Source organism: Mesocricetus auratus, unplaced genomic scaffold (genome assembly GCF_017639785.1).
Source record: "Mesocricetus auratus isolate SY011 unplaced genomic scaffold, BCM_Maur_2.0 Super-Scaffold_100019, whole genome shotgun sequence".
NCBI classification, from domain to species: Eukaryota; Metazoa; Chordata; class Mammalia; order Rodentia; family Cricetidae; genus Mesocricetus; species Mesocricetus auratus.
Genome location: NW_024429200.1, coordinates 5222638 through 5250041, shown reverse-complemented (window position 1 = coordinate 5250041; position 27404 = coordinate 5222638). Strand labels below are relative to the sequence as shown.

Genomic DNA, 27404 nt, shown 5'->3' with positions numbered 1-27404 from the left:
ATGTGTTACATTTAAACAATGGAGTACTATTCAGCAGAAAACAAAAACAATGGAATCTTGAAGTTTACAGGCAAATGAACAACACTAGAAGAAACTCAGTCACAAAAAGAGAAACATGGTATGTACTCACTCATATATGGATTTTAGACATGAATCAGGGGCGTGCCAGCATACAATCCCACTGCCAGAGAGTCTGGGAAACAGAACCTTCATCCAGCGACTGATGGAGGCAGAGGCAGACACCCACAGCTAAACACTGAACTGAATTCCTGGAATCCAGTGACAGAAAGGGAGAACTGATGAGCAAAGGAGTTAAGACTAGGCTGGTTTAACCCACAGAAAGAGTTGACCTGAACAAGGGGGAGCTCTTGGACCCCAGATTGATGGCTGTGTGGAAAGCATGGGACTGATCCAGACCCCCTGAATGTAAGTGTCAGTGAGGAGGCCTAGGTATTCTATGGGACCTCGGGTAGTAGATTAGCATTTATCCCTGGCATAGAAATGGACTTCAGCTGCCCATCCCACAATGAGAGATGCTCTCTCAGCTTGGACTCTTGGCCCTAGGCCCTTCCTGAATGAAATTACAGACTCTGGAGATCCTCCACGGAGAGCCTCACCCACCCTGGGTATCGGAGAGGAGATTGGGTGGGGGACTGGGGGGTCTGGTGGGGGGGGGGAAGGTGGGGAGGGAGAGGGAGCTGAGATTGACAGTTGAAGCAAGCTTGTTTCTAACTTAAATAAAAAAAGGAAGAAAAAAAATCAGCACATGAAAGCCAGCCAACTGAATGCAAGGGATAAGGCACAGATACACATTTATCCAAATGATATAAAAATTCTAAGCATTATTTGACTCTTATGGAGGCAATTGCTGTGTAATCAATTACAAAATCACATATGTATGAGGCACCTTATACTGGAGCGCCAGCTGGTACTTCCCACCACAACTTAAATGCATCATTTTTACTTTTTTTGTGACAAATTGTTTAAACTAAATATGTTGTTTTAGGGCTGCAAACAGGCCATTAAAATACATTAATTTAAAGTAACCAGCAGACTTTGGTGAACTGGCTGGGGCACATAATGTGAATACATAGAGAAGATTGGTGTTGTGGTTCTTGAAGGAATTAAATTTTAAGAGAGTTGATTGAGTTACCACCTCACTTAAATATACACATACGGCTGCTCTCTGCCCTTTCATATGCGCTTAACCTATGTTGTATGTTAGAAATAAAGCAACAGAGAAAAGACATTTATCGACTCTCCCACTGAAAAATATTCTTTATTCAAAGATTTCCACCTGACTCTTGTTAATAAGAAATTAATTTCCATATAAAAGTCTGTTTGGTGGCTTCGTGTTTACCTTTTTCTAAAAGTAGATTTGCTTTTATTTGTAAAGGCCTTGTAAGTGTGGTTGTTTGTAGGGGGTCACAGATGGCTTTGGATTTCCTGCAATTGGAGATCCATGAGGTTGTGAGCTGTCCGTGTGAGCTGGGAAGAGCTCTCTTAACTGCTGAATTGTCTCTCCAACCCCTCCTACAAAGCTTCTGTTCACTTTGCTAACTGTCCTGTTTTCTGACGCTAGCACCACTCTGACTGGGCATGTGATTCAATTTCTGGAAACTTCCCAAAGATTGTTTATCATTAAAGCCTTTGAAAATGATTGGACTTCTGAATGATGGTAAATCCTCACGACTTGAAAGATGTCGCTTAACCTACACAAGAAATTTTATGTGCCCCTTGACATGTAAGTTCCTCAGGAACATTTTATCTAGGCTGTTTGACGATTTATCACAAGACTTAGAAGAGTGCCTGGCGATCTTCCGGGCACTCCTGGCATCCAGAAGACCCGCCCACACAGGAAAGACATCAGCTCTTCCCAGCCCCAAACCCCAGTGAGTCCAGCTTCAGGTGAGATTGGGTCTCCGGCTGGGACCTCCCCCCACTCCCATCCCTTGATCTTCCGGGCCACTCCTGGCATCCAGAAGACCCGCCCACACAGGAAAGACATCAGTCCTTCCAAACCCCAAACTCCAGCGAGCCCAGCTTCAGGTGAGATTGGGTCTCCAGCTTGGATCCCCCGCCCGCCTCCCATCCCCTTGATCTTCGGGCCACTCCTGGCATCCAGAAGAACCGCCCACACAGGAAAGACATCAGCTCTTCCCAGCCCCAAACCCCAGCGAGTCCAACTTCAGGAAAGACATCAGCTCTTCTAAGCCCCAAACCCCAGCTAGTCCAGCTTCACGAAAGGCATCACCTTTCCAAGCCACAAACCCCAGCTAGTCCAGCTTCAGCTTCAGGAAGGAAGGAGACCAGTGGAGTCAGAAAGACCCCACCAGCATCCACTGGAAGAAGAGATGGGAAGAAGACAGAATAAGAGCTCACTCAGCAATAGAAAGACCAACATGGCCCCACCAGAATCTAGGGATCCAACACCAGCAAGACCCGAAAAGGACTACATAGATGAAGGAGAGGAGACAGACCTTAAAATTTATTTCATGAAGATGATGGAGACCCTCAAAGAAGATACGAGGAAATCCCTTAAAGAAATTGAAGAAAAAACAAACAAAAAATCCATGAAATGGGGGAAAAATTCAAGAAATAAACAAATCTCTCAAAGAATCTAAAGAGCACCAAGAAAAAACAACCAAAAAAATGAAGGGAACAACTCAAACAGTTGAAGGATTGAAAGCTGAAATAGAAACGATAAAGAAAACACAGAATGAAGGGATGCTGGAAATAGAAAAGCTGGGTAAACGATCAGGAACTACAGATGCAAGTATCACCAAGAGAATACAAGAGATAGAAGAGAGAATCTCAGGTGTTGAACACTCATTAGAGGATATAGAGTCGTCAACCAAAGAAAATCTCAAAACCAACAAATCCTTAACACAAAATATCCAGGAAATATGGGACACCGTGAAGAAGCCAAACCTGAGAATAATAGGTATAGAAGAAGGCGAAGAAATACAACTCAAAGGTACAGAAAACATATTCAACAAAATCATGGAAGAAAACTTCCCTAACCTAAAGAAAGATATGCCTATGAAAATACAAGAATCTTACAGAACACCAAATAGGCTGGACCAGAAAAAGAAGCCACCTCGCCATATAATAATCAAAACATCAAACCTACAGACTAAAGAAAAAATATTAAGAGCAACTAAAGAAAAAGGCCAAGTAACATACAAAGGCAGACCTATCCGAATTACACCTGACTTCTCAATCGAAATGATGAAAGCCAGAAGATCATGGGCAGATGTCCTACAAATGCTAAGGGAACAAGGATGCCAACCCAGACTACTATATCCAGCAAAGCTCTCAATTACCATAGATAGAGAAAACAAAATATTCCATGACAAAGCCAGATTTAAACAATATGTATCCATGAATCCAACCCTACAGAAAGTGCTAGAAGGAAAACCTAGATCCCAGGAAGATAACTACATTCACAAAGACACAGGCAAGATATAATCCCACTCTACAAAACACCAAAAGAAAAAGGGAGGAGAAACTACACAAAATAACTTCACTAACAATAAATCAACCACAAACAAGAATCATCAATCAATGGTCATTACTATCCCTCAATGTCAACGGCCTCAACTTGCCTATAAAAAGACACAGACTAGCAGAATGGATACGAAGACAGAACCCTTCCTTATGCTGCATACAAGAAACACACCTCAACATCAAAGACAGACGTTACCTCAGAGTAAAGGGTTGGGAAAAGATCTTCCAATCAAATGGTCCCAAGAAACAAGCGAGTGTAGCAATCCTAATATCTAACAAACTAGACTTCAAATTAAAATCAATCAAAAGAGATGAAGAAGGACACTTCATATTCATCAAAGGAAAAGTACATCAAGATGAAGTCTCAATTTTAAACATCTATGCCCCAAATACAAAGGCACCTACATTCATGAAAGAAACACTACTAAAGCTCAAAATGCACATAAAATCTCACACACTAATAGTAGGAGACTTCAACACTCCGCTCTCACCGCTAGACAGGACCTCCAGACAGAAACTTAACAAAGAAACAAAAGAACTAATAGAAGTTATGACCCAACTGGGTTTAACAGGCATCTATATTTGGGTAGAACATTCCAACCAAATACAAAGGGATATACCTTCTTCTCGGCACCACATGGAACCTTCTCTAAAATTGACCACATAATAGGAAACATGCTAATCTTCACAGATACAAAAAAATTGGAATAATCCCCTGTATCTTAACAGACCACCATGCATTAAAATTAGAATTCAACAATAACACAAATCGCAGAAACCCTACAAACTCATGGAGATTGAACAATGCACAATTGCACCATCCCTGGGTAAAGGAAGAAATAAAAAAAGAAATTAAAGACTTCCTAGATTTCAATGAGAATGAAGACACAATATACACAAACTTATGGGACACTTTGAAAGCAGTACTGAGAAGAAAGTTTATAGCACTAAGTGCCCACATGAAAAAACTGGAGAACAGCCATACTAGAGAATTAATAGCACAGCTGAATGTTCTAGAACAAAAAGAAGCAAACTCACCCAGGAGGAGCAGACACCAGGAAATAATCAAATTGAGGGAGGAAATCAATCAAGTAGAAACCAGGAAAACACTGAGAAGAATCAATGAAACAAAGAGTTGGTTCTTTGAGAAAATCAACAAAATAGACAAACCTCTGTCCAAACTAACCAAAAGACAGAGAGAGAGCATGCTGATTAACAAAATCAGGAATGAAAAAGGGGAAATAACAACGGACTCTGAGGAAATCCAGAAAATCATCAGGGCATACTTTGAAAATCTGTACTCTACAAAATTTGAAAATTTAAAGGAAATGGACAATTTCCTGGATAGATATCACTTGCCAAAACTAAATCAAGAGCAGATAAACTATCTAAACAGACCTATAACCCCTAATGAAATAGAAGCAGTCATCAAAAGTCTCCCAAACAAAAAAAGCCCAGGCCCAGATGGCTTCAGTGCAGAATTCTACCAGAAATTCAAAGAAGAGCTAATTCCAATACTCCTCAAAATATTCCACACAATAGAAGCAGGAGGCTCACTGCCAAACTCTTTTTACGAGGCTACAATTACCTTGATACTCAAGCCACACAAAGACACAACTAAGAAAGAGAACTATAGACCAATTTCCCTCATGAACATCGATGCAAAAATACTCAATAAAATACTCGCAAACCGTACTCAAGAATACATCAGAAAAATCATCCACCATGATCAAGTAGGCTTCATCCCAGGAATGCAGGGATGGTTCAACATTAGAAAATCTATCAATGTAATCCACCATATAAACAAACTGCGAAAGAAAAACTACATGATCATCTCACTAGATGCTGAAAAAGCCTTTGACAAAATCCAGCACCCCTTCATGATAAAGGTCCTAGAGAGATCAGGGATAACAGGAACATACCTGAATATAATAAAAGCAATATACAGTAAACCAACAGCTAACATCAAACTAAATGGAGAGAAACTCAAACAATTCCTCTAAAATCAGGAACAAGTCAAGGCTGTCCACTCTCTCCATATCTCTTCAATATTGTACTTGAAGTTCTAGCTACAGCAGTAAGACAACAAAAGGAGATAAAGGGGATGCAAATAGGAAAAGAAGAAGTCAAACTTTCACTATTTGCAGATGATATGATTGTTTACATAAGTGACCTAAAAAACTCTGCAAGGGAACTCCTAGAGCTGATAAACACCTTCAGCAATGTGGCAGGATACAAGGTAAACTCAAAAAAATCAGTGGCCCTATTATATACAGATGATGAAGTGACTGAGAAAGAAATCAGAGAAACATCACCCTTTACAATAGCCAAAAACAGCATCAAATATCTGGGGATAATGTTAACCAAGGAAGTGAAAGACCTGTATATCAAGAACGTTGTGTCTTTAAAGAAAGAAATCAAAGAGGATACCAGAAAATGGAAAGATCTCCCATGCTCTTGGATTGGTAGGATCAACATAATAAAAATGGCAATCTTGCCAAAAGCAGTCTACAGATTCAATGCAATCCCTATCAAAATTCCTTCACAATTCTTCAAGGACCTGGAAAAAACATTAATCAACTTTATATGGAAAAACAAAAGGCCCAGGATAGCCAAAACAACCCTATACAATAAAGGAACTTCAGGAGGCATCACCATACCTGACTTCAAGCTCTATTATAGAGCTATAGTCCTGAAAACAGCTTGGTATTGGCACAAAAATAGGCAGGTAGACCAATGGAACTGAATTGAAAACCCTAATTTTAACCCACACACCTATGAACACTTGATTTTTGACAAAGAAGCTAAAACTGTACAATGGAAAAAAGAAAGCATCTTCAACAAATGGTGCTGGCATAACTGGGTACTGGTATGCAGAAGACTGCAGATAGATCCATGTTTATCGCCTTGTACAAAACTTAAGTCCAAATGGATCAAAGATCTCAACATAAATCCAGCCACACTGAAACTTTTAGTAGAGAAAGTGGGAGATACTCTTCAACGAGTTGGTACAGGAGACCACTTCCTAAACATAACACCAGTGGCTCAAACACTGAGATCGACAATTAACAAATGGGACCTCCTGAAACTAAAAAGCTTCTGTTAAGCAAAGGACACAGTCAACAAAACAGAAAGGCAGTCCACAGAATGGGAAAAGATATTCACTAACCCCACATCTGACAGAATTTACAAAGAACTCAAGAAACAAGTCTCCAAAACACCAAAGGATCCAATTAAAAGTTGGGGTAGAGATCTAAATAGAGAATTCTCAACAGAGGAGGCTAAAATGGCCAAGAGACAGTTAAGAAAGTGCTCAACATCCTTAGCCATCAGGGAAATGCAAATCAAAACAACTCTGAGATACCATTTTACTCCTGTCAGAATGGCTAAAATCAAAAACACTGAAGACAATTTATGCTGGAGAGGATGTGGAGAGAGGGGAACTCTACTCCACTGCTGGTGGGAGTGCCAACTCGTACAGCCTCTTTGGAAATCAGTGTGGAGATTCCTCAGGAAAACGGGAATTAATCTACCGCAAGACCCAGGAATTGCACTCTTGGGCATATATCCAAATGAGGCAAATTCATACAACAAGGGCATCTGCCCAACTATGTCCATAGCAGCATTATTTGTAATAGCCAGAACCTGGAAGCAACCTAGATGCCCCTCAACTGAAGAGTGGGTGGGGAAAATGTGGTCCATTTACACAATGGAGTATTACTCAGCAGAAAAAAACAATGGAATCTTGAAATTCTCAGGTAAATGGATGGCACTGGAGGAAGCCATCCTGAGTGAGGTAACCCAGTCGCAAAAAGACAAACATGGTATGTACTCACTCATATATGGATTTTAGACATGGATCAGGATAGTGCCAGTCTGCACTTCCACTGATAGAGAGTCTGGGAAACAGGAAAGAACCTAAAAGATATGCATATATGCATAGTACTCAAGAGAAGAGGATTGAGACAAGATCCTCTGAATGGATGGGAAACACGGTGAGGGGTGAGGGGGAGTGGGCGCTGGGAAGAAGAGAGGGGGAGAAGAGAAAGAGAGAGTAGGTCATGGGGGAACAGGAAGTTAAGTGGGTGGGGGTAGAATAGGGGGAAGAGGAAATCATAGGTTAGAAGACAGATCAGGCGCCAGAGTTACCTCTAGTGATCTAAAGGGATAACACCAATTGGCAAGCTAAGTAATAGTGGAGAGACCACCTCGAATGCCCATTACTGATAATGAACTTGATGTCTATAACCATCTGGGAGCCTTCATCCAGTGACTGATGGAAGCAGAGGCAAACACACAATTAAACACTGAACTGAACCCAAGGAACCCAGTGGCAGAGAGAGAGGAGTGATGAGCAAATTGGCAAAGAATGGGCTGGCAAAACCAGCAGAGACAGCTGATCTGAACAGGGGAGAGCTCTTGGACCCCAGACTGACAGCGGGGAGGCTAACATGGGACTGATCTGGATCCCCCCAAAAGTGAGTGTCAGTGAGAAGGCCTGGGCAACCTATGGGGCCTTGAGCAGTGGATCAGTGTCTATCCCTGGAATACAAACAGTCATCGTGTGCCTATAGCACAAAGAGGGATGCTCTCTCAGCCTGGACTCTTAGGGGAATGCCTGGAGCCTACCCAGAGTGAAATGACAGACTCTAGATATCCCCTATGTGGAAGGAATTGGCAATAGGGTGAGAGGCTGGGGGGGGAGGGGAGTGCGGGAGGAGGGGAGGGAACTGGGATCGACTTGTAAAACAAGCTATTTAAAATTAAAATAAAAATGATATATATAAAAAAAGAAAATAAAATTCAGCAGATATCAAAAAAAATAAAAATAAATAAAAAAAGAAGTGTGCCTGGCATAAAGTATGTCAAACAAAACAAACAAACAAACAACATAAATTATAGTACTAGACTACATTAATCTTTAAGCCTAGACTCTAAGAATTGAACTTCATAGATACTACATATATTTGGACTAGGTCAATTCATAGACCTTTAAGGATTCATGAAATGTAGTCAGGAGGGCAGCCTTGACCTCACATCCATTTTCTCTATAGACAGGTTGGATGTCTGGAATTGCTCCCATTGAAGTGGACAGCCTGACTTTTGTGAGAATAATGGTGCTGAGGGTTATGCAGTAACATTAAATTACCTAAGACAAGAAAAGCATGAATACCACAGTGAGAGTCACAGCCAAATAAGTGGTGTGTGGGGAAGAGTCTCACTGGCAGAAGCTTAGTGTATCCAGTGTTTCCTGCCTAGAACTCTAATAAGGGACAGCCTAATGAAGTCCCATATAATTTGCATAAGTAGGAAGATCTGAGTTTGGTGAATGAATCAATTACCAAATGGAATGATTAGTTAACTGAACTAGGAACGCAGTGGCACAGTGCCCAGCTATGTCAGGTAAGGGAGTATGTCTCATAATAACAGGGTCTTGGAGTTCAAAACAGGAAACAATGGAAATTAAAAGGCAGTTGCAGGAGAAGATTAATGGCATTTCAGAACTCCCTGGAACCTTGATTTTAGACTGCTCAACTGTCAGAAATGAAAACGTGTTTTTTAAGCCACCAAGAGTATGGTAATTTATGACAGCAGCCTGAGAACAGCCGGCAACATAGTTCACCCTTTGTTCTTTGAGACAGACAAAAGTGTAGGGGTGGGTCACATAATCATTTGACAATACGTCAGAACACAATTCAAAGAGAAAGTAAATAAATTTTAAGCGGTACAGTTCAATTTTATTTCTTGCACAGGAAAAAATGTCAGGAGTTTGTCTAGAAAATCCAGAGGATAAATTCACTTTATGTTATGTAAATTCTATCCAACTAGTCAAAATATTGATAGACAAATCGTATCTCTTGTGTATGTTCTACATGCCCAGATATTTTATTTCTTAGTAATACTAACTGCAGCTAATATCTATCAGAAGATCATACAAAATGTTTGTGCTATATATACAGTAAGAATAAAGAAAAGAATTTATCTTTCTTTCCATATGTTCTCCATCTCTGTCCTCTTAAATTTATCTTCTGAAGTGTGACCTTGTAGTCAGAAAGAACATAGTCAGGTATTTCAATATGATGCTTGCTTCATGCACATGCTCTCTGTGGACTCCACAATTTGTAGAAACACTCTAAGACCTGACATTCCAGTCTTGAAGGCTTTTCTTGATGAATAGAGACTCCCCCCCACTTATCACCTTGACGTCATTCTGTTCCCACCAATCTAATAAAATGTGAAAAGAGGTTTCTTTCAAGAGGTTATTATCATTTCTTTTTGCAGTCCACTGGCTGGGAATGAGGTTTCCTGGTGATTTAATTTTGCTGTACTTCCTAACTCTGGTTTAATTGTATCCATCCCAATGGGTATCAGAGCAAAGAACTACATATTACTATGAAAATGAGCAGTGCTACTCTAAAGTGGATGATACTTCAAATAACTCAGTTCAGAACACTTTTCTACTCTGAGTATTAATGACCCGATGTTAACTGCAGGAATCTTGAAAATAGTTACAGAAATATCACTTGGGAGATCAGGCTACACACTAGAAATTATGTCACTGGGCAACATGACACTGGCTAGTGTTCTTTGGCTCACAGACCCCAGATGGCACAAAGAATGAATTAGCATTATAAATTCAGCAAACTATGACACAGTGGACTCACATTAAGCATGCTGTAAAGCTGACATTTAAAAATCACAGTATCCATGAATTAATTCATAGAGATGAAAGTAACTGTATTTTGGTCTCAGTTTATTGATGTTGGGTTTTGTTTTTGTTTGTTTTTGTCTTTTGGCTCTTTTCTCTTTATTTTTAGTGGGTCTAGCATGCAGCTGCCAAATAAATCACACAGAGACTTATTTTTTTCTTATGAATGCCCAGCCTTAGCTTGTCTTGTTTCTTACCAACTTTTCTTTACTTAAATTACACTGTCTACCTTTTGCCTCTAGACTTTTATCTTTTTTATTTCTATCTTTTCTTCCTTTCTTATACTGTGTCTGGCTGTGTGGCTGGGTGGCTGGCCCCTCCTTTTCTCAATCCTTGATCTCCTCTTCCCAGATTTCTCCCCCTGTTTAATTTTTCTGCTTGCCAGTCCCACCTATCCTTTCTCCTGCCTAGCTATTGGATGGTCAGTATTTTATTAGGCCAGTCAGGTATTTTAGACAGGTAAAGTAACACAGCTTCACAGAGTTAAACAAATGCAACATAAAAGAATGCGACACATCTTTGTGTCCATTGAACAAATGTTCCACAACAAAAACAAATGCAAAACATTATCAAAGAATATTCCACAACAGTCGATGCTCACAATGACATGCCATTGCTTTTCTTCCTATGTGGAGACCTAAAGGTGACACCAGTAGCCTTGAGGGCAGTAATGTCGAGCCGGACAGTGTGAATATCCCTCTCTAAGCATGCTCATCCTTGGATTGCCTTGTGGATTACTGCTTCCCCTGAGCAGGCCCCCTTTATTTATTTCTTAGTTCCCAACTCTAGTGTTAGCCCTCTGGGTTAGTTACCTTTCTTGTTGCTATGGTCAAATGCCTGAGAAATAATAATTTAGCAAGGAAGAGTTTTAATATGGGATAGAATCTCACTGCAGCAAGAAGCTAAGGCAGGTAGTCATATCTGTGGATGAGGAGCAGATGGAGATGAATGCAGGTTCTAAGTTCTCAGGTCTTTGTTTTGCTTTTTTGTTTTTCCAGTCTGGTATCTCAGCCCATTAGGTGGTATTGATCATTTTCAGGGTAGGGACTTTCCTCTTCCATTAAACTTTAATAGAAGCTTGAAGAGATACACCTGTATATGTGTGTCTTTAGTTCTAGTCAAGATGATGATGAAGACTCTCCACCATACCATCTCTTTTTTATCATCCAACTCCTACTGGCCCATAAATGTTAGAAAACTGTGAAAGAAGTCTTATTCCTTTTAATCAGTTGCTTTAATCTAAGAGCCACTTTTCTTTTCTTTTTTTTTGTTTTGTTTTATTTTGGTCTTGGTTTTTATGAGACAGGGTTTCTCTGTATTGTTTTGGAGGCTATCGGTCCAGCCCGGCCTCGAACTCACAGAGATCCACCTGCCTCTGCCTCCCGAGTGCTGGGATTAAAGGTGTGTGCCACCACCGCCCGGCCCCCCTTTCTTTCTAAATGATTTTTACATGTGTTCCCTGGGGAATTGATTTTATTGTCACTTTTAGAAAGCAATCTCTTGTAAAATATATGTTTCAGTATAACTATGCATTTTAATATGATGTATTAACTGTATACAAATATATGCATCATATATAATATGTATTATATGTTGTTCTGTATTATATATGTAAACAGTTGCATATAAATATATAGTATATTATATATAAGTATGTAGGATATGATGCAAATATGTGATGTATATGCATGTGTATATATGTGTATAAATATATATACATAATGTGTATAATGAGGCAAAACACATAAACATAAACTGTAATTCTTTTTCTAGTTGAATAAAAAAATTACATTTGCTGAACCAAAGCTGTCTACAGTGTAGCGGAGGCATCGTTGACCTGCCCTGTTATTGATGGCAGGACTGACACAGCTTCTTCTTCTGGAAACCCTGCAGTGTGTGTTAGGTTTACAGTTGTGTGGGTGGTCTCCACCATCAACTCAGCTCCAAGGAGCACTTCTTCTTTATGTAAACGTATTTTTTTTACTGCAATTGCAGCTTCAAGGGTTCCTTTACTTCCCACCAGTGTCCCAGCCAGGCAGATACTCTAATTGCTAAGCATACCCATTCCTATGAAACATTCTGGAACTGTTGGGGATGGCAGAGTCTGCAGGTGAAATTGACCATCTGCGACCTGAATGTCATCTAGGGCACATTTCTTACTTGTTCCTGCAGAAAGTCACGATGGTATTTGGTATTGTCTCCACACAGTAGGTAGTCTCGTTTCTATAATGCGTAGAAACCAGCAAATGTTCAGAGATCCACCAGGGGAAAGGCTAAAGGGACCACTGTCATATCTCACTGCCATAGTATGTCAAAGACTATGCTTTTATTGACTTCAACATCTTTCCAGTAACTTGATTCTAAGTATGAAAGAATAGCTCAGAATTAAAACCTTAGTGGTGAATTATAACTATTTATAAAAGGGTAGTGTAGAGATAAATTCCTATGTAAAGTATGTATATACATAATAATGGCTTGGCTATATTCTCTAGAATAATTCATTCAGATTCAATCATAGTGTATACTTCAGCATCTCTGTATGTATTTTGAGAGAAGAATAGAGGGAAGAAAGCATAAAAATGTATTATGAATTATCTCAAGAGGCTTTTACTGAGTTACTAAATATTTCTTAAGATGCATTTGTATGATTAACTTCATACAAAAGAAAAGAGACACCTCACTGTAACTCTAATTCATGTTTGTAGCTCTTGATAGAGTTTATTTTGTTCTTCCAGCCTACAATTATTGCATTAACCTAATGAAAGACTAATAATTACTATTTATTGTAATAAAAATCACAAGACTCTTGTTTCGTCATTGATACAGGAATCTATGGCTTAGCTGGAGGAAAGCATCCGTAGTTTCATGCAGGGCTGATGGAACTGAAAGCAACTGTTTTCTCCCTTGTGTGGAAGACTAAGAAACCACAGTCGTATGCCCTATGTTTGTGGACTTGGCATTGACTGAAATTACAGGCTTTAACCACAGTACACAAGTTCCCTCGCGATGCCTTTCCACTCTCAGTAGCTACTATTTCTCACTTTAAAGTCTTACTTAATTTCTTACTAATGAGGTAGAGTATTTCTAAACAAAAATTTTGTTTTCTTCATATAACAGTAGTATTTTAACTTAATTGGGTCACTTATAGTTAAATATACTTTGTATTTAAGGACACAGGTTTCTCCAGATAATCAAAGGGGTTAATGAAACAAAAAAGTTAATATTTTTCTGCGTTAGGTTTTGTCTTTAGCCTCCTCCATTCTTTTGTATATCCTATAGCTTCTAAGTTGGCCCTCATGCAAATGCGTAATTTCTAGAATTTATTTTAGTAATTTTACTATTTCAATCAATTAATTAAAAGGCATATAATTTTAATACATTCTGACATTTCCTTTGTGTTTCTGAGAAGTGAGCCCTTTGTTGAAGAATTCTTCCCCTTCATTTACATGTGATTCTGGTAGGCTGTCAATAAGAAGACCACAAGCTTTGACAATAAAGAACTATTTGATCCTTACTAAGGAGCATCTCACACTGAGACTTAAATTGATTGGAACTAAGTCATGTGAAGAGCTATGAAGATGTTCCGAGTACTGCATCTTTCAACATTCTCATTCCTCTATCTTTCTCTGGGCTTTTATAACTCAGTCTCCTAAGCTCCTGAATGTATCTATAAGAAAAATTTCACACCACACACACACACACACACACACACACACACACACAGGGAGAGAAAGAGAAGAGAGAGAGAGAGAGAGAGAGAGAGAGAGAGAGAGAGAGAGAGAGAGAGAGAGAGAGCACTTTAAAATACTAGTTTATATTACCTGGGCCAAATGAATACTAACTTTTGCAGAAACTGATGCTTGTAGACCTCCAGAGACCACTGGATTATGGGGAATTTATTGTTGTGCTAAGGTCATAAAAATAATATCAACATTATGATTAGACTAGTAATATATATTTGAGAATTTGGAGGTAAAATTACTGATTGGGATACCTGGAATCCTGAGAATGAATTTTATGAGAATATGGGAGTTTGATGTAATGTTTTTACCTCCAGAGCCTTCCTGTGACCATATCATGAGAATCTCTCTTGACTTGTTGTCATACAACATTGATTAATGAATCAAATTGAAAAGTGTATCATGCAGCTTATTAAACTAGAATAGGTCAGTTGAGGGTATTTTCCACTTACATGAATTTTGAAGAAAGTAATAGAGCATGACATACCTACAAATTTTATAATTGAGCATTTGAAACCCTGGAACAAATTCCAACCTGAATCAATTGCCCATGTTCATCTTACATTTCCCTTGCCTAGGGAAGTGGGTCCCTCACAAAGGAAACCAAATGAATCTTCCAGCTCTTGGACCTCTCTTGGACCTTCTCCTTTTGCTTATATTGCTTTATCCAATGATTCCTTAACACTCCTGCAATTTTCTGGAAACTTCCGTCTAAGAGCTTTTGCATTGACTACCCTCTGAATTTGTTCAATTCTTTCCCAAGGCCATGGTGATATTTGCTCACCTCTCTAAGTTGTTCACTTGTCTAGCAAGCCATAACTCTAGGAGACTTTCTTTGGTTGTCATATGTTACTACTCTGCTCCAACACTATGGATTTCTCTTGACTGCCTTCTGTTTCTCTATTGTACTTCACACACACACACACACACATACACACACACACACCACTCACTCACACACACATATATATATATATATATATATATATATATATATACTGCTTCATTCCCAAATTTGCCTCCAATAGTCTATGACTCTAGATTAACTACCTTATATAGTTCTGTTCTTAAAATATGGGCTTCCTTTGCGAGTCTCTCTTTCAATTAACCATTATATTTGGGCTTAAAAGTTGGCCAGATCCTGGATTGAGTCCTATGAAGGCTTAGTGGTTTTCAGTTGTGAACTTTGGAGTACTTTCTGAGGCCATGTAAAAAGGCTAGTTATCTTGATGGATATACATTCTGGAAAAAATAATATATGGAAAATATGAAGTACTGAGACCACTTATACATCCAGTATCTGATTTAAATGTCTATTTCTGTAAGAAATCACTTGAGTGAAGCATAATGAACATTCAGTTTCTCAAAATGGCATCATATGGACAAAAATCTCATGGAACTATGGGGGAAATCATGGCATGACATGACATGACCACACTTTAACATATCAACTTTATGTTGTGCAGCAATAAACCGCAGCATCATTCAGTGTCTTTTCCCCCTAGGAGTATCAATTTCCTAAATACCAAGAAGTCATTTTGTTCTTTGCTAAACTTCCAACATCTGTAACACTGCAGAACATGCAATAAAGGTGTGGAATAAATGAACACATGAATTGTTGATGAGTAAAAGTTAGGTTAGCCTATGGGAAGAAATGTATGATCCATGCTTAGAAGCAGAAACACACCAAAGACTTTCAGGAATTAATCTGCAAAGCTAACCAAGATTCCTATTTGTTCAAAATGACCTTAAGGTTTTTCGAGACAGGGCTTCTCTGTGGCTTTGGGGGCTGTCCTGGAACTAGCTCTTGTAGACCAGGCTGCTTTGAACTCACAGAGATCCACATGCATCTGCTTCCCGAGTGTTGGGATGAAAGGCATGCACCACCACCAGCCCATCTGGAAGTACACTTCTTAAAAGAAAATAATCTCATTTTGGATGTGGTTAGATTTCTTGATTGGAAGGCACCCATCAGAAAGTGTGGATTCAACTTCCCACCTTAGGCTATGTTTCTTTATTAAAAGATTGGAAACTCTGATCAAATATTACTCAAAGAAATTGAACTAGTGACAGATTATGGCAATGGCATAAATCCAGCCCTCTTTCCTTCTAATACCTCAAAATAGAGATTTACTATCTCTCTTTTGGTCCTGGCTATAAGATTGGCAAACTTCTAATACAAACTAGTAAGAAACTCAGTTGTAGGCTCTCCTCTCTTCATCTAGAACACTTGAAATCTAGAATTCTGGAAATGCAACCAAGGCTTTGAATAAAGCAAGCTTCTTCTCTAAGACAGGAAAAGAAGAACTTCCATTTCTTAGACCAAGGGCAGATAAGATGTTCACTGAGTTAGCTCACCTGTTAACCCAAACAAGAGACCACACAACGCAAGTTGCTTTTTACTTGTTAAAAATAGCACTTCTTTTCATGGGGCATAGAGACTGTCAAAACTATGATCGAGCCGGGTGGTGGTGGCGCACGCCTTTAATACCAGCACTCGGGAGACAGAGGCAGGCGGATCTCTGTGAGTTCGAGGCCAGGCTAGACCGACAACCTCCAAAACAATACAGAGAAACCCTGTCTCGTAAAAAAATTATGATTGTGTCACAGTGTAATTCATGAGGTTGTCAGTGCCCTCAAACACTACACACTGTAATTGTCCAAAACATTTGTAAAATCAAGCTGATATGAGTCCACAATTTGGACAGAATGCATACTCCTGGCATATGGTACACCATGGGAGATAAATGTGCAAATCTAAGTATGTTTGTGAGAAACAAGGGCAGCCTGATAGCACTCAACAGACCTTTTCTATCACGTGTGCCTAGAGACAAGAGATCTAGTTTTCCTCAGCAGGAAAATTAGATAATTCTCGGTAAATCTTTACTGCTTACTATATTAACTCTCAATGTTTCACTGATATGTCTTCCTCATACATAAACTGTCTGTATTCTTTCCAAAGAGTGTTTTTGAATAATACTAATTCGTTATCATTAGGTAGAACTTCCTTGATTTGGTGAACACCATGATAGATGATAAAGATAGACAGATATATTGATAGATAGATAGATGATAGATAGATAGATACATAGATAGATACATAGATAGACAGACAGACAGACAGATAGCACATATATCTGTCCCCCTTAGTTGATTGCCATGAGGGTTTTCCTTACATCTAGAATGATGTACAGTACTGCGCACTTAGGCATAATATCCAATGTGTGATGTTGGCAATTTCAAAACACAGGTTCAATAATTCTGAGCCCTGATAATAAGAATATTGTTCATATTTCTTCTGGTAACACAGTTCTTGTAAGTGAAACTGACAATATATGAAGAATTGTTCATATGTTCTATGTTCAAGTTTGTGTTCATTTTTCAGTTAATTTTCCTGAGCCTTCAAGACTTAGGGTATATGACAACATTCACCTTACAGCAAATAATAAATTAGATGCTCATATCCCTGACATTAGAAAGGTAGCTTGATATATTACAATCTCATTGTGTTTTAATGTCAACATGTGTAGCGCTTGGAGTCACCCATCTCACCTATTTACCTGTATCTTCAATGAAGGTTCAAATAGTTTTCTCATGAAAAGTTGAAGCCTTGCTCGCTATCAGCAGATTTTATACTTGTCATGACTAGGTAGATCCAGTGATGTTTGGAGATGTATGTGCCCCAAAGGTTATTATGGGGAATTCAAGGTAAGCCCCCAGTAGATGACTCAGAGTAACCTGGGTCTGAAAGTATCCTCTCTGTTTCAGCTAAAGGCTTACCACATAAGGGCTGGCATGCTTAGAGAAGTAGTGTATCGAGAAGACATTTCACAAGGGGTCATATTGTAATCAAAGACAATCTTTGTTTCTCCAATGCATGAAAGAAGAGGGAGAAAGGGAAGAGAAATGGTTAAAAAACACAGAGAGAAACACAAATAGAGAGAGAGAGAGAACCTAATAGATGCCAAGAACTTAATTCTAAAGGTTTAACTGAGGTATATACCTCCCAATCTAACTATTTTACTATTCTTTCCTTGGGAAATACTCAGAGACAAATTCTCTGTTATGTTCCCTACAACAGAGATAACAGTATGTGGAGTGAAGTCATTCTGGGACTGCATAGTCCCAATGTTTTTACAACAACTCTCTTCACTCCTGGGAGTAACAGTATCAAATCTTCGGGATCACCCAGAAAGTTGGAGGATCTGTACAACATACTGAGCAGGGAACGTCTCTGTTCCATAAGGAGTTGTATTTTTACAAGGGCTCAGGCAAGGCTGCTTTGAGGAAATGAAGTTGGCTTCCCATATTTTCCTTCCGATATTTCAGTAACAATGAACTTTGGAACATCATTGATAAAAATGGGGACACGAGGAGAGGGCACTTTCTTGGTACTGTATACAGTGAAGGACAGTCTGTTATTTTCCTATTTGTGAGCTCCATTGATTTGGTGAACTGTTTCTTACACGGGTTCAGTGTTTCTGTGCACTTGGCATCTTACTTAACAAGATGTCCAAAGTCCTCAAGACTTCAGGTGAGTTGAATGTCACACCAGGTGTGAGGGTGATTGGGATTGCTACCTCATTTTTTATAGTAAATCGGGGAGCTGTTATATAGCATCCAGAAAGTCCTGGTTGACATGGCAGAGAGCCCTGCCTGCTTGCCTTACCCTGTGACTAAAGGAGCACGTCACGGTTATTTACAGGGCTGCCTTTCCCTTGGGAGATTCCGTTCTAGTTCACCTTATTTCATTATTGATTCAAGGCATATTGCTTTGCTCACATGATGATGACTGACAGCATTAGTCTGGAGTCTAACCCAGTTTGCCACAGACTTTCATCTTCCCACCCTTTTGTAATATGCTGTCAAAACCCCACTTGGGACACTGCCTTTCTATCCCCCTTCCCGTCCATCCCCATGAGTACCTCTTCCTATTAAGGCCAGCCCATAAAAGAACCATATTTACTATTCATGCTTCTGTCGGTTGCGCTTTATAAGGTACTCTGATTTTGTTAAGCACCGATACCTAAGATGCCTGTAAGCTTATCCTTTTCAAATTCCCCACTAGCAGCTGGCATCGTTGGGACTAGAATGGACTTTTCAGCATTCCTAGCTCAGGAGGAGTCTTGGGCAAGATGGCCTACACAGCTTAGCTGTGGGTTCCTTTCACTGAAGGTCACAGCCACGTGAAATTAGCTGTTTTGTGGCCATCCCCTGATCTGCAGAGCTACCATCTCTGACAACTGAGTTGCAAACATCTTGGGAAGCAGATATTTGCTTATCAAATACGATTATTTTAGCATCAGTGATGACTCTGTCAAAACTTTGTGCTGTACTCAACAACTTTCGAGAGATTTTGTTTCTCTGAAAGGAAGACGCATGGGCTTGTTCATTCACAACTTCACTTGAATGTCCCATGAGAAGGGAGCCTTCAAAGTCTTCAGCATTTGTGCAAACTCTTGGTTTCTGGAAACTAAGTATAAATTGTCACCTTGTATGTTGCCCCTATGGTCTTAATCTGTTCTGTATCATGCTACCCCAAACTCATTCAATAGGTAAACCTTCCTCTCTTGCATTGAACACTAGACTAATTTGAAACTTTATTCAGATTTGTTGAATTCCATAATGAATTACTCAATAAGGATACAGTCAAGAGTCTTTTACCTTAAATACTTGGAGTGAGGAATGCTGGATTTGATTATTTTTAAAACTTTATAATTTGTCTACACACAATGAAGTGTCTCAGGAATGGGATCTGACACTAAACACTGACTTGATTTGCACACAATCCTGGGTTAGTTTATGCAATATTTCTGTGTGCCTGCATTTTGGCTCTGAGTCTTCCCTGGCTCCAAGGGTGGAATTTTCCACGTGTGAGGTCAGGTCTGTGCACAAAATTCTTGGGGATTTGGCACATGTCGTATTTGGTTTTAGGTGTGCTCAGCCTGTACAACTTACCAGAACACAAAAGAAAGAAAAAGAAGGAAAAACACTTGAGGATGCTTGCACCAGTGGGGAATTTAACTAGCCTGCATTATGGACTTTCATAGTATGTTGACAAAAGGAGAGTTACAATATTAAATTATTGCACACAAATCACCTTTTATTCAGCATCACTTTGATTTATTTTCCTAGAATTTTTTTCCTCAGATGGAAAAATAATTTCATCAAGAAAACAAACATTTCTGCCAAAGTAAAAGAGTTTCATGTTTTAATGCTTTTCTTAAAAAAACAAAAATCAACATCGCACTACATCACTGTTTGGCCTTTCTCCTCCTCTCAGTTTGCTAATTTTGAAAGAAAACATCCACTGGCAGAAAGCAATGTATTTCTCTCCAATAGAATGATTATATTTTATTGCTGCTTTGTTTAGTATATATTTTTCTCAATTGGGAAGAAAAAAAGTCTAGGTGAAAAATCTATCTAGCAAGAGAAGTAGTTTACATGTAACATTTAAATTGCTGCCCAAGGAGGGAAACTGTAAAAAAAAATTAAAGAAAAAAGATTTAACTATGAAACATCACATAACTTCAAAAAAAACTTACCTCAATTGCCTACCTCCTATCGTGTACTACAGCTAAACTTCCTAAACAGAATTACAGTCCTTTATGATAAGCCCCTAATGGTTCTATGGTATACATTTTAAAAAATGCTACTACAAAAACATTCTTTTCTCCGTTTTTCCTATCATGTACTTAAGCTACAGGTAACTGTCGAATAAAAAGCCTACAGTGGGTATAAAGGTAATAGTTAACTGATCTTGTTTGCTGATGTTCTTTTCCTGGTTCACAGAAGGTGGCTTCTTCTAATCCAGCATCTTTTCCTGTTTCTTGCCTTCCTTTTTCTTCTTCTTTGATTCTGCTGCAATTTGAAAGAAAGAGAGAGAAATAAAATAGCATCAAGGTACTAATCTATGAAAGGGAGACCAGTTTTGTTACAATTGGCCAAGATCAACACATAAGATCTTTGCTCTTGTTAGGTTGCCAGTGTGTGTGCGTGTGTACCAATGAGAGCTGGGGAGTATGTATAAGAACAGGCTAGAAGAACACAGCCTACCTATGAGTAGAGTTAAACATACTTCTTACGGTGTTGGTTGTCTCAAACCGGAATGTCAAATATTGTTGGAGGGTCCTGCTTAGAAATCATATACAACAGGCTAGCCTCTCTTAGGAGTAAACCAGTCCTCTTCTTGATGGAAGGCTTTAGTAGTCTTTCTTACATTCAGTGCTTCTCACAGTCCCTTCAATTGGAAATGTTCATCGGCATTCACTTTTTTCCCTTCTGAGCAAAGTGCTTCTAGTCTGGATCATGCCAACTGCTAATATATTCAGAGAGCTCTTTATAAGAGAACTATGGACCATAAACTATGTAGTCCAACAAAGCTTTGTCTAAAGGGTCATACAGATTTGAGTGAAACCAAAGGAGGGTATTGACCTGCCTTATATAGATCCCATAAACCCATTAGGATTTGTGCCAAATGGCTCCAACCTTTTCCAATCTTATAACTATCTCTGTTTTACTGATATGAGACCATAGTGGGTCACATTTGGAAGGTTAATAGTGTTTTCTTACCTTTAGCAGAGAGGCCTGAATTAACTGTGAATAAAGCCAGTTTCATTTTAATAGTCTTTCAAGGTGACCATAAGACAAAGGTTTGGTATGAGCGTGAGACTCCCCACTTGACTTAAAGCAGAACTTCACTTGGTAAAGCCATGTGGCTTCTCTGCAAAGCATTAAGAGCCAAGAGGATCCAGATACTGATGTATAAATGTAGGGCACCTTAGTTCACACTGAACAGAACCAGGTGACATGACATATCAAGTGTTAACTCAAACCCTAGGGTCCCCATCCTGGACTGAGACTGTGAAGCAGACATGTTTGCCAGAAAATGAGCAACTGTAAGACATGTGAGAGGAAGGGGTACCTACTGAAGCAATGACTTGTGTAGACAACATAGAGACACACATACACCACAGGTACACAGTGATGCTTTAGCTCTCTAGTTTTGCAAACTCTCTTCCTTTCCTTGAGGAATACAGAAACAAGATGGTTGTAGCTGTGTAAAAGTTTGCACTATTAAATTAGAGATGTTATTGTACTTACAATATCTTGCAAAGTGTTTCTAATGTCTTGAGACCTTCTTACAAAATAGTGAGATTTCAAACACCTCCTATTGCAATGAATCATGAGTATAGGCTCCATCATTATTATGGGCTTGTCTCCAAGAACCAAGGGAATTATTGCAAAGTATAAAAACTGTCTGTTGTGGGATCTTTGTCCACTATGTGAAGATGTATTGCTATGATTGGTGTAATAAAGAGCTAAATGGCCAATAGCTAGGCAGGAGAGGATAGGTGGTATTTCCCAGGAGATGGAGGAAAAGGAGGAGGAATTTTGGCAAGCATAATTCATCAGGGAGATGCAGGGAATAGCAGGATGTGCATTACAGAGATGAGGCAACAAGCCACAGAGTAGAACGTAGACTTTTCAAAATGGGTTAATTAAGTTATAAGAGCCAGTTAAAAACAAGCCTAGCTAAAGGCCAAGCTTTCTTACTACTAATAAGTCTCCTTGTCATTATTTGTAAGATGGTGGTCCAAAAAGAAAGTCAAACTGTAGCTAGCTACCAATAGGAAATAAGGAGAATGGGGAGGAATTAATATGAGCCATTTAACAACACATCCTAGGCCCATTTTCTTCCTGTAGAAACACCAAGACTTTTGTTAAGAGCACATTAAAAGGCAAGTGTCAACTTACAACTCTGCTTCATGTCACTGCCTGACATACATCTGCCTTGGGTTGGGGAGATCAGTCAGTGTATATTTGTTTTCTGCCGACTGGCAAGAATAAAACCTGCATCGCCATGGAGGGATACTGGGGATACTGTATGAGATGATGGCCTCTGAGATCCCACTTCACTGCAACTGCCTCCCAAACATTCATTTATTCAGTGAGAAATAAATATCATCTGAACCATATAACAGATTCAGCTTGAGATTCTCATATGTAAATGGTAGGAACAAAACTGTATCTTCAAAGAGCTGGTATTACAAAAAAATTTAAAGAAATGTTTTGAAGATTGTTCTATGTATATATTTCAAATTTTTAAAACACTTTAAAAGCAACATTTATGTTAAAGATCATGTCTGGTTTTAATGGCTTTGAGGCCAGTTTTTCTTGCTAATTTATTGTAAATATATTGCAGATTCCTGTGACAGAAAATAGAGAGCACTCACAAGGAAACAGAATTACTAAGAAGAAAAATGTTTATGAAAAAGATAATTTCTCCCCTCTGAGTTATTTCATCATTCTTAGAAATATTAAAAACTTTTGTTTTTGTTTTTAAGTGTAGCAAAAGTTCAAGTAGACAACATAGAATCATCTAGATGTTAACAGGAGTTGTCTTTCATTTCACAATATGGAAAAAAGGTTATTGGAAAATTCTATTCATATTCCTCCTTATTATTTTTATTAGGAATTCAGTGAAAACTGTTGAGTCCTAGAGAGATGGCTCAGTGATTAAAGTATTTGCTACTCTTGAAGTGAACCTGAGTTATGTTCCCAGCATCCATACAGAACTCTGATTCTAGAGGATCTGATACCCTCTTCTGACCTCTGTGGGCATCAGGCACATACTTGGTTCACAGACATACACGTAGACAAAACACTCATACACATAAAATACAAATAAACAAATCTTTAAAAAATCTGTTGAATCTACTTTCTGTGATACTTGGATAAACCTTGAAACATGGCCAAGTAATATTCCCTGATATAAAATGAAATTTCCTATTTTTAACAGTTCTTCTATAGTTCATTTGAATTGCTGTCATCAATGTTTGTTGTTTTTGCTCACAAATCAAGGTATATTAATTTTTGTCTGAGTATAGATTATTATGAGATAATTGCCTGGATAGAAGAGTAGGGCATTTTAAAGTTCCAGATCTGTATTGGCAACTTCACTTCTTGTAAGTTCTAATCTAAATTCTCATTAGCAGCTTCTATGGAATCCAGTCAATTTACTCCACAAAGGTGAATAATCAAAGGATGTGAGTCATCTCCTTCTCCTCTCTCCACAGTCCTTTAGAAACTACTGTTATGCAGCTGGCAGAATAACTTCTAAACTGTTCTCTGTATTAGGAAAATGACAGAAATGGTGTCAGAAGGTGTCCCCGAGAGAGTACAACCATTTAAAAACTCTAAGGACCAATGCTTTCACACTAAGTAGAAGAGTTGAATATTTAGGGGAAGATTTATCTCAGTTTCATAGCAAAAATGACAGGAAAGAAGAAAGGCCATATGGTGGTTTGAATAGGATTGGCCCCCATAGGCCCCTATGTTTGAACGCTTGGTCATTGGGAATCACCCTGCTAGACAGGGATTAGGAGATGCGTCCTTGTTGGAGGAAGTGGGGGTGGGCTTTGGGGTTTCAAATGCTTAAGTCAGGCCAAGGGTCTCTTTCTTCCTGCAGCGTGTGAATCCAGATGCAGAACTCTCAGCTCCTCCAGCACCATGTCTGCCTGAATGCAGCCATGAATCCCTCCATGGTGATAATTAACTAAACCTCTGAAACTGTAAGCCAGGCCCAATTAAATGCTTTTCTTTATATGAGTTGCTGTAGTCTTGGTGTCTCTTCACAGCAATAGAACACTAAGACAGACCATGAGAAGAATGAAGATGGATTAATATGAGCCATACTATGTGGTTCTTGTATCTCATGTGGTTGTTGTATATACAGAATATTAACAGGAAAATTACAAGGGAAATGATGTCAAATACTAGCCCTTGTTTCTTGTCAGCTTGAGGTAAATATCTTTGGTTCAGTAAAGCAATGGGAGAAATCAATGACAACAACAGAAATAAATCATTCTCTCCTTCTAGTTGGCAAAATAAAAGATTCTAGTGCATGCTGCATATTCAGAGCTCAGGAGTCTACTATGAGTTTGTTTGTGAATATGGTTCAATAAACAACAGGAACTCACCAAAGGAATAGAAGCCTATCAATGCCATACAGAAAATCATAGTGTAAGTGCATCCTGAAGCCTGGCTATCATCAAGATCCTTTCACCTATTCAAAATAACTCACTGGCACATAAGAGTGAGCTACCTTATTCACAAGAAATGTATGTTCCTTATTCTGCACCTCAAAACTGATGAGGAGCTTTGTGGACTCATGAATACATGAATACTCTTTTCTTTACCTCGGTCCAAGTTCTAGTTGCCTAGGCTCTTCAAAATGGTGACCTTCATTAAATTTTACTCACACAGTTCTACTTAAATTATGTATACATACAACATAAATATTGTTAAATATTAAAATATATTGATATCAAATAATTATAAAGTCATATAGTTAATAGTGCATGCTAATATATATTAATGTGATTAATGATATATAATATGTTAAATATTATATAGAGTGGTACAATGCAGGAAGATTATTTATTTCAACTAAATAGAGTCAAGTTAATAAAAGGCCCTAAGCAGGTTAAGTATTTTCCAAAGGAACTCACACACCTATCAATAAACTGTTATAAATAAATAAAAAATACCAATAAATAATGCTAATAAGGAAAAATGACAAATAAAATAATGTAAGCTAAGTTTATCTTCCTCTCAACAAGCATCTCAGCCTCTTTTGCCTCCCAACTTCCCATATCCTCTGTGTGTGGTGAGGTAGAGCACATGAATGGTGAGGAGAGCACATGAGGTCTTCATTGCTTTCTCATTAATTTTATAATGTACTTTCTATGTTCAGTTGGCTCAAGAGAAAAGCCAGCCATGTGTTGGTGTGTCAGGATCACTGACTGGCTTGACACTTGTATATATCAGGTAGAAAGTGGACAAGTTTTACTATTAATTCACTAATAAAAGTCCATAATCCTCATATCTTAATCCCCTATTTGCACATACAGATGAGAAATCAATATTTGACTTTCTATTTTTCGGTAAAAATCTCTTTCCTTTCCTGAGTCAGTGGTCACTGTCATGACCTTGCACTCATCAATGGCTTCCCTAGTGACTTCTTCCACTCCGAGGCAACAGGGAAGACAGCTAAATACTTAATAAATTATTTCTGAAATGAGCACTCAGGTGGAACATTTGCCATATTATAGGTGATAAACAATTATATTGATGGGGTCTGTTAGAAATGTCACCTTTCCACTTAGCTCAATATTGTTTTCCACTGCCATACCTGATAACACTTTAACACTTGATTAGCACCAGTAAAACATCAAATTATGATTCACAAATTGAGGAGAAGCTTTAACTTCAGGATGTAAAGGCTTTTGCATCCTAAAGCATAGTGCTATGAATTGTTCCCTGTTTGCTTCCATATGAATTTTTCTTGGGGGTTCAAAACATTATGGACATGGATGAAATGAGGTGTTGTGGGTTAAATGTGTTCCCCCAAGCCCATGTTGAAATCCTCATCTGTATATCTTGTAGGGTCAACATATCTGGAGATAGAGCCTTTGTAGGAGTAATTCATCCAAGAAGTCCTAATCTGGTGACTGGTGTCCTCAGAAGAGACAATTCATACACAGAGAGGACGCTGGAAGAAAGCATCCATTTCCAAGCCAAATGGAGAGATGTCAGAAGACACCAACCTACATTGACCTAGGTCTCTTACTTCTAGCTTCCAGAATCATGAAGAAATGCATATGTGTTGTTTAAGGTAATGAGTCTGGGGACAGGGGCTTTGTCACAGCAGCTTTAGTGAACGGCTGCATCACTGAATTCAGGTCAGAGAAGCTCATGTCCGTACATCCTTAAGACCTGCTACAGACGGTCCAAACACGTTTCTTGCTTTTTTCACTTGTCCTACAGAGAAGAGAATATGCCTCAAATGTATCTTATTGGTATTAAGGACAAAAGGGGCTGGGGCTGGGAAGGTGGAGAGGCAAACAAGGTACTTGTTGCAAGAGTACAAGGACTTAAGTTGGGGTCCCAAGAACCTACGTAAAAGAATGAGCTTTGCCAGGATGGGTTCTGCAGTACATGTCTGTAACCCCCACATAGGCAATGAGAGGGAGAGAGGCAAAACACAGAGGGTCATTCCCCAGCCAGCCTAACCAACTTGGTGACCCTGGTTCAGTGAGAGATCTTGTCTCAAAAGGCAAGGTGGAGAAGCTAAGAAGATGACAACTGATTCAGCACCCATCTAACAGATGCATGCATACACATGTGTATGCATACATTCACACATTAAGATGCATGCATACGCATGTATGTGCACACATACACATGTTAAGATGCATGCATATGCATGTGTGTGCATACATTCACACGTTAAGATGCGTGCATACATATGTGCGTGTGCATACATTCACAAGTTAAGATGCATGCATACACATGGGCGTGTGCATACATTCACACGTTAAGATGCATGCATACACATGGGCGTGTGCATACATACACACGTTAAGATGCAAAGAAGCTAA

At 38.9% G+C, this 27404-nt stretch overlaps 1 protein-coding gene across 1 annotated transcript in view; it reads right to left on the bottom strand.

Annotated features, from left to right (window-relative positions):
* Nucleotides 1-20041: 20041 nt before the first annotated feature.
* Ptn (pleiotrophin) overlaps nt 20042-27404 on the bottom strand; it is an 81662-nt gene continuing 74299 nt past the window's right edge. Inside the window, exon 5 of the mRNA XM_005082404.4 lies at nt 20042-20820. Within this exon, the coding sequence (XP_005082461.1) occupies nt 20765-20820 (56 nt within the window). The 3' untranslated portion in view covers nt 20042-20764. The remainder of the gene's footprint in view (nt 20821-27404) is intronic.